This window comes from Charadrius vociferus, unplaced genomic scaffold (assembly GCF_000708025.1).
Source record: "Charadrius vociferus isolate BGI_N301 unplaced genomic scaffold, ASM70802v2 scaffold61, whole genome shotgun sequence".
In the NCBI taxonomy this organism is placed as follows: domain Eukaryota; kingdom Metazoa; phylum Chordata; class Aves; order Charadriiformes; family Charadriidae; genus Charadrius; species Charadrius vociferus.
In genome coordinates this window covers 2,779,540-2,792,139 of record NW_009646945.1, presented here as the reverse complement: position 1 = coordinate 2,792,139, position 12,600 = coordinate 2,779,540, and the positions used below count along the sequence as shown (strand labels likewise).

Genomic DNA, 12,600 nt, shown 5'->3' with positions numbered 1-12,600 from the left:
CCCCCCCCCATTGTATGGAATCATGCAAGTTAAAAATGGCAAATAACCTTTCATTAGATCATCCAGTCTGTCCACCTGCCAATGCTGTTTGTTCCAACCAGCATATGTTGTAGTGTGTTTTCTCCTTCCTTTTAATTATGTCAAATGTCAAGGCTTCCTTTGCTTCTCCTGAGAACTGTTTTCTAATATGGGAGATTTTTCTGCCAGGAAGGTTGTTGGATATCCAACCTTAATCCAGTATTTTGTAATTTCCTACTCTTGCACCTGGTTATTCTCCTGTGTGCTGAGCTAAATACGAGTCAGATTCTGCTCTTTGGGGTAAGTCCACAAAATGTGCCTACCCTATTTCTGCTTGTGATCTTAGCACTGTGCTCATTTCAGGGCTAGATTTTGTAAGAGCATTTGTTAGCGCACTCCCAGTTTAACTGACTGTGTGTTGTCTGAGCTTTTTATTGTTAGGATAGTGCTTGAGCACATAGTTCAAACCCTTTGAACTAAGTGCTGTATTTTCTTGACCCTAAAGAGGTACAGTCCCACAGATCAAACAGACAAAAAAGAGGAGGAAAATAATGTAAGTTACAAGTACAGAAGTGTCTTTATATCCCTCTGGCTTCCCACTGTCGCAGTGATTGATTGCAGTCCTGCGTGTTTTGTACGTTCAGAACCCTCTTAGCGAAGAAGCGAAGGGAGAGCAAAACTCCCCTGCTCTTTTGTCAGGAGTAACGCGAATGCTCTTCTTTTTATTCTCCGTAAGATAAGGAGAACACCCATCATCACAGCTTCTGGTTGTTCTAGTGATTTTATTTTTTTATATTTTTTTTTTACTTTTTTACTTTTTCCTTCCATATAGCCCTTCCTGACTTAGTCTTGTCTGTCCCTGCTAAGTTCTCCCTGGTTTGTCCCTTTTCAGGGGTGCTGCAGCACCCACAGTTGTGTGCCTGTGTGCGTGCCCAGCAGTGAGGCCATAGCCAGCCCCGCTGCTTTCCTGCCCTGCACGAACATGTGCATGCAGCCAACATTTACACTACTAATATAAGTACTGCCTTTCTCCCCCCTCCTGTCTCCTTACCTGTCCCTTTCACCAGTGACAAAGTCTCGTCTGGAGTCATGTAACTCAGCAGAGGAACTGACTCCTGTATACATACATATATAATGGAAGACTATATATATATGCATTTTTCTAGCTGATTACAGATGTTACAGTCAGTCCAACAAAATGTCACATGATTCTGTTTTTAAGAACGTTTTGATTTCATGCGAGAAGTGGTCCCTTGCAACTGTCAAAAACTGGTTCATTTTCCTCGCAATAAAAGCAACAGAAATAACAGATGACAGAAAGGTGTTTATAAGCTATTTGGGTTTATTTTAACTGAAGGACAATAATAAATATTTACAATTTTTTGCTTTTTGTCTTGTTTCCCCATGTGTTATGCTGAAGTTGACTAACTTGCCAAATACCAATTTTATAAATTATTTGCAAATGAAGAGGCATCTTTAGATACAGGATTGCCTTAAACAGCAGTCAATGTGTTTCTTATCCATATGATTAATCACCAGAGACTAGACATGCCAAATATTAAGTCCCACTTCCAAGCAAAATTTCACTTTGTCTGACCATGTGCCAGAACAGAAATTTTCCTGTGAAACAGGCAATTTTGAAGTGATTACCTTTTCTGGCTGTTTGATGCCTAAGCTAATAGCCTGATTTGGCAGCTGAAAGAAGCTGAGCTCCACCTCAGTACACCTATTTGCCAAGCCATGCCTTGGCACGTTATTTCATGATTAAATGCCTTTCGTCTATTGGATTTTAAATCCAATTGAATCGCATAAACTTTCTTAGTCCATTGAGTTCCTGGTTAAATTAAATAAAGTGTTATTAAGCAGTTTTAAGTGAGTTATGTTATGGTCTGCAAAGCAATGGGGATATTTGCTTTATATTATTCTGTTGCTCACTTCATGTGCACCAAGAAAGAAACTGTATTCAGAAATGGTCTTAACAAAAGGAAATTCATTTTCCAACTAAAAAGTAGCAACTGGTTTCTTGTTGGTGGAGGTGGGGTTTGAGTTGTTTTGGTTTGTTTTTGTTGTGGTTTTTTTTAAGTTTAACCATGTTTTGTGGCTGGCTTGACCAAAGCATTAGGTGAACTTGCTGTCAGATGCCCGAGTTCTGTGCTTCTGTCATACCTGCCTCTGGTCTTCGCAGGACGATTAAAATTAAAGGGCTCTTCACTGCTACAACTTGCTGTGCTATGGAAGTAAAGATCAGTGGAGTCGGGCTGTTTATTTGTATTGCCTTGTTTTATAATCAAACACTTGTACTGGTTTTGTTTGTATAATACTTTTTATTAAACATCCTATCTTAAGACACCACTTAAAAGCATTCCTGAGTAAATAAAAATACTGGTTTAGTTCATTGTATTTTTTAATTTGACCTTGAGTACTCCTTGCAGTGAGCTTTCTCTGCAGTTGTGTGTGTTTGATTGCCAGAGTTAACATCCCTACTGATGCCAACCATTGCCTGTCCCACCTGTGTGAACTCTAATAGTCACGCTATTTTAGGGCACAGTATATTTGTGCATATGAGGTCCATGATAAAAATTTGGTTTAAACTTGGCTAAAAACAGTAGAAGAAACATAAAACGTAAACTGCCATGCAGTATAATAGGAGTTAACATTTGAATAATGTTTCTCTCTGTCTTCAAAAAGTTTTTAACATTTCTATGTATTTTAATGCAAATTAAATTCATTGAATATGAGTTATGTTTCTCACTGGCACCATATAAGATAGCCTGATCACATAGAAATCACTGTCTCCTTCCGAAAGGCAAGTAAACATCAGGTCTGTAAGCAAAGCATGGCGAGTATTCTGCCAGACCATTTATCAGTGGGGAAAAAAATATAAGTACTACAAGACTTTTTTAGGAAATAAAAAAATTAAGAGCTGTCCTCTTTATAAATTCTACAAGCATACTTACAATTTCTATAATTGTTTTATTAAGTTTTTCACAATTTTTCACCAATGCAGTGCTATGTATGAGTTACCATATAGCAGTGGATAAGCATTGTCAGCTACCTCGGTGAGATTTGTGGTGGTTAACCCAAAAAGAAAAGGCTTGGAATACGCTCGCTGACTCCTTCAGGAGCGGCTGCGGTGGGCAATGCAATGGCAGTGTGTTTCTTTCTTTTAAGGTCAATGAAACGAGTAAGAGGATTTGGGGAGAAGCTCTTCACGTGTTTTGCTTAATGAAGTGACATTTTGCAGTTCTACCTATAGGTAGAATTCTGCGTTTAGTTTTATTTTACCTGTACAGCTGTGGTCAATGCAACTGAAATTTTTTCATTCTTTTGTCTTGCAGGCCATTTCCCGCTTGTGTGAAGATAAATATAAGGACTTCAGGAAAGCAGCAAAGAAACGGTCAGTCAGTGCTGACAATCTGACTGTGGTTAGATGGTCCCCTGCTATTATCTCCTAACAGAGGAGACTGGAATATTCCTACGGACGTACTGTTTCATCCATCCATTTTTGGGGGGTGGGCTGGGGGCGGGGGATAAAGAAAAAAGACTTTTCATTTTTTTATTTTTAAATCTGTCAAGCTGCCTTTACAGTGCCTCCCCATTGTGTAGCACATGAGTAAAATACCTAGTGGAAGGAGAAATGGAGAAATCGGTGTTCGGGAGAGAACATGGGCAACAATTTTTTTCTCACTTTCGCTAACAGCTTTACCCTTTTTATGAGGAAACAGCAAATCAGGTGCTTGGAAGAAGAAACAAAAAAAAATGAAGTAGAGGCAGAAAAGTCTTTAAGAACTGTGCCATTTTCTAATATGCTGTGCTCATGAAGAGAAATGGCAGCATGAAAACAAACCATGTAGTCAGATGACTGTGCACTAGAGGAACGATGTTGGGAGAGTTCCATCCTAAAGGTTTCTCTTACTATGTTTTTTATTTTCTGTTGTTTTTTGCGTTCCTTATTGCTGCTTCCCAGGATAAATTCTTCCCCTTGCACAGCAGCAAATACGAAGTCTGTATTTACAGTAGCACAAGCCCCTGAATAAATAGCGTTGGGTTTTTCCATTGCACTTTTCTCTGTAAGCTGTCTTATTAGCATTATTCTTCATAACTATTATGCATATGTTATATTTCTTGTATGCCTTTTATTGTATTTCAAAAGAGAGAACTTGACCATAGTGCTGAACCAAATGTGTGTACAGGGATCAGAAGATCTTCATAATTTCATGATGTGTTTTATTTATAGTATACTTGGGTGCGTGTGCCTTCCTGAGTTCTTGGAATCGTTTATTTTTCCTTAATATAAAGATACGGTTATTAAAGTATTCAGATGATGATGATAAGATTTGGGCCAAATCTCTGAAATTTGCAACAGATCTTGTGATCGTTTTTGCAGATTTTCATAGCATTAGGAAGTTTAGCAGAATTCATTTTGAGGGAGATTTTTTTTTTTTTTGTATGGCCTGACTAGTTCATTCCTTCACCTCCAGGTCCATTGTTGCAAGCAATATTCTCAATTTTTATATGTTTACTTTAAATCAAAGTAAGTCTGTTTGTATAAAATAAAAAATAATAAAAAAAATTGTTCGAGTGAGAAGGCCTGTGGAAGAGCAGAATGGAAATCTTAACAAGGTATTTGTCACAAGCAGATTTGATTTTGAAGCTAAAATACAAACCCTCATGTTTTTCAGCGTAGGTGCTTATAGAAATTAAAAGTAACCAAACCGTGAAAATAATTTTCAACTCAAGTTATTAAGCTCTTCTGTTGTTGTTACTCGTTCCCTCTTACTGTAGCTGTTGTCCCCTTGGAATTGTAAGAACCTTTTATAGAAAATAACTTGTCAGTATAAGCATATTTGCTTTATAACGCCCCAGGGTGATTTCTCCCCTCCCCCCCCCCCTTTTTTTTTTTCACAGTTTAGAAAGATATAGCTGAAAACTCTCAGTTCCCTCAAATCCTTTCTTTGCAATTATCACTGAAATGAATGGCAACAGACGTCCCTGATTTATGCACTACTGTGGTAAACCATAAAGATTCCGTATTTGTTTTATTAAGCCCTATGGGCTTGTAGCAAACCGAGGGGCCCAGAGATGTGCACTTGACTTCCAGTGCAATGCTAATTGGATGCCTGCGGGCGGAGAGGCACTGACAGGATTGAAGTAGTAATACCAAACAGTTTTCTGTTAACTTTCTAATGTGATTTGTGTAGTTTGAGACATGAAGGTTTTGTCCATAAATTCTCCTCATCTCCTTTGGGCCTTTAAAATAATCTAATTCTCATCACTTCTTGTTGTGCCAATACATCAGAACTGTGAGTATCCAAATCCATTTTTCCCTTGAACATGGAATGTAAAGAAAGTGTTTATAGGAATACAAATGCAAATTACATCATTTGAAACCTCTTTACAGATAGTATCAAAAGGAACATTTTCAGAGCATTTGAAATTCATCCTTTATAAGCATAAATTTAGGCTTTAAAATATGTAAAATATTTTGATTTATCGACACTTTGCTAAACTATTTCCCATTTAACTTGATATCAGGAACATTGGGTTTATCCATTTCTGCGTGATAGAGATACGAACTTTGGATTATGTAAAGATCTCAATGCATCTACTCTAATTTTTGTGAAGTTTATTAAACTACTTTAAAGATTGTATAGTCTATTTATTGTATGTATGTACATACAGTCTGATACTTTAAAAAGTGGATTCCGTAAAACCTGGCTCAGTCTTGTTTAGACTCTTGAATATCGTTTTAGCCTTGTGCACTGGACTCTACCTCTGTATAGGAGAATTTTCCATATTCTTAATTAGTACTGATTCTGTGATTAACTTGGTTATGTTTCTTGCACTAAGAATTAAAAAAAAAAAAATCTACTGTAAGTGTGGATTTTTTCTTTAGTTTAAATTTTGCTTTGTGAATCCTTTACATTTAGATGGATGTTTCTTTCCCTCATGGTTTTAGAATAGTTCCTTGCTTTATCTTCTGGTTTGTTCCAGGGTTGCCAAAAATGCAGTACCTGTCAGTAAATCTTAATGAGTGTCTTTTGTTTGCAAGGTATTCTATACCATGTAACTAAAAATGAAATATTATTTAGGATTATGTTGTGTTTAGTGGAGTTTTTTAAGCATTACTGTATGGAAAATGCCATTGCAAGATTAGAGAATCACCTGGGGTGTGAGAAGGGAAGAGAACCAAACAGTATTTTAATTAACAGCACAAATACATTGTGTTTTTCATTTCAGAACCTGAAACTAAACTTGCTGTAAATGTTTTCTGGATTAAGGTTTTCATTATTGCTTTGATCACCGGCTCAGAAACGAAAAGGTGTAGGAGATGTAATAAACCTGTCCCTTCAAGCATCATTGTCTTAATGAATTGTTTTTATATGGTGACCCAGTGAGCCATTCGTTTGGTCATTTCTGCATTGGTAATTGCATAAATATTTGAAAAAAGCATCTTGTAAGGGTTTTTATTCATGCATCCCTCTGCAGCCAGAGATGTTTCCCTAATTCCTCTTTCCATCTGCAGACATGTTTTTTTTGTAATATTTCATTTTTTGTCAATGATGTATAATACTTCATTTTTTTTGTCAGTGATATATATAATTCTGACATACACTGTTCTTTGGGACCGAGAACACTGGAGTCACGTGATAAAGTGCAAAAAGAAGAAAAAAGTCAAATCACCTTTTCCACCTTTCACAAACCCTATCAGTCTTTCAAATGATACGTTTTCTGTTGCTAAAAACATAAAAAATCCTGTCCCATACTAGGGTAACGGTATCTTATTTAATAATTGTATTTTTTATTTATCTCTACTTACCTTTTTTCTTTGAGAGAGAGAGGTCAGCATATATCGCTTAGTTTCACTTAGCTTATTTGGCTTAGTTTTTCATATAAACTAAAAACATGGTGGAAATACTGTTTATGTTTATGGAGTCTTAGTTCAGACTTTGTTTTTGTAACACCTCTTTCTCTCCTTCCTAACTTTCCTAGTGCCAGAAACCTTAGATATAACCTAAAGATTAGAAGTAGCGAAAACCTCATCAGAAAAGGGTGATGGTGTATTGGTGTCACGAAGTGACATCTGGTAGTGTAGGCTATATATAAAAATAGCAGTATGTGGGAGGGGATAGGGGAATTCAAAGGGCAGAACCAGAAAAAAAACCAAAGCCTTAACAGCTGAAGCAACAAATTATTTACAGTTGTCTTTTGTTGGTAATGAACATTGCATTTTCCAATGACACGTTTAAACTACTTAGCTGAAGTGCTGCGCATGTGCTGCGCATCTACTGCAGACTCTTCTTGTGCTCTGCTTCCATGTGGTCTTCATAAGGAATTCCCTCAACCTCGCTTTTAGCACTTTCCTCACTTCTCCTTTGGACACATTTCTGTAATCAAAACATTTTTTTATTTTTTTACTCAAATTTACAGTTGTTGGAAACATCTGCCTAGCTCTGCAGTGGAGTGCCCACTTAGTGTCTCTAAAAGGTTCTGAGAAAACAACTTAGATATAAACACAGCCATACTTGCTTGAATGCGACGTAGTTGTATATGGAAATGTTCATATCTACACCCAAAGTGCAGTAAGTGTCTTTCTGCTGTTTCTGATTTTCTCTTCAGCTGAACTACATCTTGAGGAAACCACAGACCTGATGAGAGTCTGAGTTGTGTAGACTCAAGGTAACGACAGAAGATATGTAGCCACCACTGTTAGGAGAAAATACTTTAAAAAAGGAAACAAGATTTAGAAGAAAAGCTGCTGAGCATAAGGAAACCAAAAGTGATAGCAGACATAGATTATGATGCTGAAAATGATTGTTTCATAGTGTGTACGAACCTGCTTTTCCAGGTCCTCTTCTGAGAATCTGCAAAAAGTAACTGGTGAATCCCAGAACCACAGCTTAAAAATGACTGAACCCATTAGCTAAGAAAGCCACACTTCGGTCTACTTCTGTTGTCTGGGCTGGGTCATCAGGCTCTTCCCATTGAAGAAAGAAGCAACAGGATGGCAGATTGAAGAAAGGCAGGTGACAAAGCAGTACAAATAGACTATATTTCTTGTGTTCCTTCTAGAATGCTTGGTCTGATGCAATTTGATGTGAAAAAAAAAACCCAAGTTGCTTTTTCATGCCCGTTACACCATGTGTAATGTGTTTCAGCCATCAGTTGTGGCTGCCCCATCCCTGGAAGTGTCCAAGGCCAGGCTGGATGGGGCTTTGAGCAACCTGGTCTAGTGGAAGGTGTCCGTGCCCGTGGCAGGGGGGTTGGAGCTAGATGATCTTTAAGGTTCCTTCCAACCCAAACCATTCTATGTTTCTATGATTATTGGCAGAGACTTTCAACTGTTATTAGCTGGAGGTGCTCTTTGGTGATAATACGCTCAGCAGCCTTCTTGGTGTGGTGATAGGTGACAGCAGTACACCTGTGTTTCCCGTATGAGTTGTCCAGAATCTCTTTAAGTTTGTAAAGCCCACTCAAGCTCTGTAGGACAGTACCTTTGTGAAGTCATCAATGGTCTTTACAGATTGAGAGCGGCAAATAACAACAAAACATAAAAAGTTGTATTTGTGAAACTGTACAATTTCTGGCTTACTTAATGTACTTACATAATTTAGTTTCACACTTTGTTTTGTTTTGTTTTTCCTTGCATCTTTGACACTTAGGCTGGGGTACTGTGGTAACTAATGCAGTAAAACATTGAAGCTAGAAAATCTTTGGAACGAATGCTGCTGCCCCATTGGAATCCCCTGGTGGGGAAGCACGTACTCGAAAGGCAGATGAAGAGTTACTCCTGTGATGAGTGCTTTACTAAACTGGGCCTTAGAGTAAGACATCTCCTTCACGTAAGAGGTTCTGCAGTGCGCTGAAGTCTAGAGCTAATTCTTCTGTTATCTATATGTTTTCTTGCTTCACTGCCTCTGAGTTTTCATGCCCCTTTATTTTCGACATGAGTACAAATTGTTCTCCATGGAAACAATATTTTGGGAGCTGGCAGCTGTGGTACACTTGCTGCCTTATGTTTAAGCAGTACGGATCATCCTGTGACCACATACTTCTCTTTCCTGTATTTCAGGCAACCTAGGCATTCTTCTGTGGGAAAAGGAGAGGCCAAAAAGATGGGGATTGGTGTGCTAGGAGGGTTATGAGGCAGAATTAGGTGTTCATAGTTTTAAGATAAACCAGGAAATAAAGACAGGCGAATTTATTTGTGTCTTCTATGGTGTCAATACCAAAAGTCATTAATGATACTTTAAGTAGCATGATGTTGTTAAATTTCTTGGGCAAGGAGTTTGAGGGAAACTGTCTCCCTTCAACTGGACAGGATGTGCAGACTGTTTTGCCATGAATCCTAGGAGGGGGAAAACCAGGTTGTGCTGAGCAAAATGGCACAGAAGCAACACACAAAATGCGTACACCAAATAAACTCGAATGTCATGCGTTCCAATTGCAGAACTATCTCTGTGTTGAGACACAATTTAGCAGTGTTTGGGAAATCTTGGTTGTCACCTTACTTGTGTAACTACATCCTGTTCTAGAAAAAGAAACCAGGGCAAGAAAACAGTGGTGAATTTTCTGTGAAATACATGGATTCCAAATCAGCATCTAATTTCATTTCAGAATTTTTTATTAATAATTTCAGACATAAGCTGAATTTTGCTTGACAATTTCAGTATGTAAGTGTGGGTGTGAGCATTTATTTTTTGTCTTAATTGCATTAGATAACAAATTTTTATGGCAGTTGCTAATAGAAAAAACAATTATTTTAAATACCAGTTGAACCTGTTGTTTGCTGCCCTGAGGAATGCTTTTGTCAGGATTCCTTGACTTCCTAAGAAGAGATAAATCAATGATCCAAGGTTGATGGTTTTGGTACTGTTCCCTTCATATTGCAACATGAACAATGAACTGTTTACAAATTACAGTATAAACTGAAAGTGTCAAAGGATTGGGAGACGGGAGAAAACAAAAGTGGAACTTTGATTTCTTCAGCAGACTCTAATATCTGTCTCCCTCAGATTTTCTTCTTCATGAAATGTCCTTAAAAACAGTTTTGGCATCTATTGCAAAACATACTGTATTCTCCTGCATGCAGAATTGCTGAGGATTTGAACAGAAAAACCCAACCCTGTCAACCCTTTTTAAGATTTGTGGTGCACTCCCCGGGAAGTTGGCCTGAAATGCGATATAAAATGGAAGTATAGGGCAGCGGGGGAAGAGGAGCTGTTGGGGCAGTGGGGAGCAGCAGCACCCAGGCGGTGGAAGCGGGAGAAGAGGCAGCGCTTCCCACGGCGACCCCACCACAAATTCCTCCTCCTCCTCCTCGCAGCTGAAATCCCGAGCTGCCACCCAGCTCCCTCTCCTGGATGTTGAAAACATCGAATTCTGCAGATCTGCGCTGGTTTGTGGTGTCAGCTTCTGTACAGGGTGCGTTTCGGTGGAGTTTGGGTGTGTGTAACCGGGCAGCCCCAGCGCATCTCTAACCTGCCGCGCGTTTGCTGCTGGTCCCCTCTGCGTCGCTCTGCAGAGCCCCTCTTGTGCAGGCCTGGCCACCCTGTGCCGTACCTGTCCCCGCGGCGGTGCTGGGGTCTCGGCACCCCGCGTGCCGGCCAGAGCTCCTGGTGCTTTTAAGTAGACCTAATCTGGAATTTGGAGGTTACATCAGGAATTCAGGAAAACTTCCTTTTGCATTTCAGAGTGGAGCGGGATTGTTAGCCGGTGGGTTTTCTTTGGCATATTCATCTGCACACACTTGAACAGTGTCTATAGTGGGGTTTGTGCATTAAATAGGTAAAACTCTGGGGAAGATGGAAATCTCGTCAAGTAGGACTGTGTAACAGCCTCCCGCCCCGAGAGCAGAGTGGGGGCCAAACTGACGGCCCGAGCTCACGTCCGGCACTGCTGGTTACTTACGGTCACTTTAGCTGTGTTAGAGGGGTTGAAACCTCTAAACCTGGGGGGTGAATTAAATAATTGCTGAAGGCGGGAAGAGTAAGAGGGGCACATTACTTGAAGTGAAAATTGCTATTGCTGACTTCTGAGCATCGCTATCTGGGACAGGAATCCCTTCTGATCAGAAATAGGTGGCATGGGGATTCTGCCACAAACCACTAAATGGAGCAGAAGTCAATATGTAAATAACTTTAATATTAAACAGTAAGTGAAAAACTTTAAGTTCTCCTCACTGTCTTCAGTGTGGAGAAACAACAGCATTTACTGTGGGGGAATGCAGTTTAAGCATGTCCTAAAGGACTCATGGTGACTTTCAAATAGAAGGTGTTATAACCTTCCAAAATTGTATATTTTTGCAGATAAATTAATTTGGTCATTGAAGGAAAGATTCATTGTCTAGATATACATAAACATGACATAACTTCATTTGTCATGTACATAAGAGAACACTTACATTCAGGAATGCAGGTCTTTGGTAATTTATAAGATTGGTTTCCCAGAAATTAAAACATTGTGGACAAATTGAGTGGGTGAAAGTACTTAAAAGTTCTTTGAGATGTTTCGTAAGACTTTTTGGATGCCCTAAATATTTTTTTCCCATGAAGAGAAATAAAGGTAGCAAAAAGAGAAAACAGTAAAAAAAAAAATTTAAAAAAAGAGAAACAGGAATAGTACCATCAGTTAGGAGGCACAATGCAGTTCACAAGAAAATAGATCCATAAAGATCTGTGGCCAGTTAAAAGAACTAATACAATTTTAAAATGTGTCAGGAACACAGTAATTGGTAGCAATTTTGTAGATTAGATTGAAATGTCAAAGTATCTGTCGTAATGCAGAAGAGGCAGAAAGATTGAGCTAATAGTCCTGTTTTGTCTTTGCACGCTGCGTTCTTGCCTTGCTGTAGTAATGAAATTTCATTTCTATTATCGGTACTAAAAGAATTTTCAGTGGAAGCTATTTGATATCTTGGAGTGGGCAAAATCACCTTACCCAGCCAAATGGAAAGGTTTTGCTGAGGCCAAACGTGGTTGGCTGGAGAGGTTTCTCAGGTCTGGGGGAAGCTGCCTTTGGAACAAAGCTTAAGAATAAATCCAGAAACAGGAGGTAGTTCAGTCTGCGTTTGTCCCGGGCACAGCTAACGGAAAGTCTGAAGTGCTGTGCGAGCGGTGGGTAAGTATAAGGAGCGTAATCAGTAGTCCCTGCTGTTTCATAGAAAACAGACTGTCCAACTATAATTTAAAAATGAAACAAAACACATTATTAATAGGGATGGTAGAGAAAGACTTCTTATATGCTTTTATGGGGGAGGCAATATATTCTGTTGAATCATATTCAAGGTATTTGCTCTGTATATTCTTGCATACTATAGCCTGGACTGTCTCTCCAGAAGCTGTGATGTTTCTTGTCCTCCTCCAGTAGCATAACCCATGTAGTACTTGAGGAATCCCTTGCTTTTCCACTCAACTCTCCAATAACCAGCTAAAGGGAGATGTCTACAGCAGGGCGCCCCCAAGCGCTTTGATAACCCAAAACTAAATAGGTGCTACCAATTAAAATAGCTGCTATCAGTATGAAGCCAACAATTATGTTTCCCTGCAGTTCCATGGTGGGATGAACACAAGAATGAGATGG

General features: G+C 39.0%; 1 protein-coding gene across 2 annotated transcripts in view; it reads left to right on the top strand.

Annotated features, from left to right (window-relative positions):
- CCNY (cyclin Y) overlaps positions 1-3,542 on the top strand; it is a 51,184-nt gene extending 47,642 nt beyond the window's left edge. Inside the window, exon 10 of one of the 2 annotated variants that reach the window (XM_009895092.1) lies at positions 3,357-3,542. In XM_009895092.1, the coding sequence (XP_009893394.1) occupies positions 3,357-3,473 (117 nt within the window). In that variant the 3' untranslated portion in view covers positions 3,474-3,542. The remainder of the gene's footprint in view (positions 1-3,356) is intronic. The other variant, XM_009895091.1, reaches the window with a different exon arrangement.
- The last annotated feature ends 9,058 nt before the right edge of the window (positions 3,543-12,600 follow it).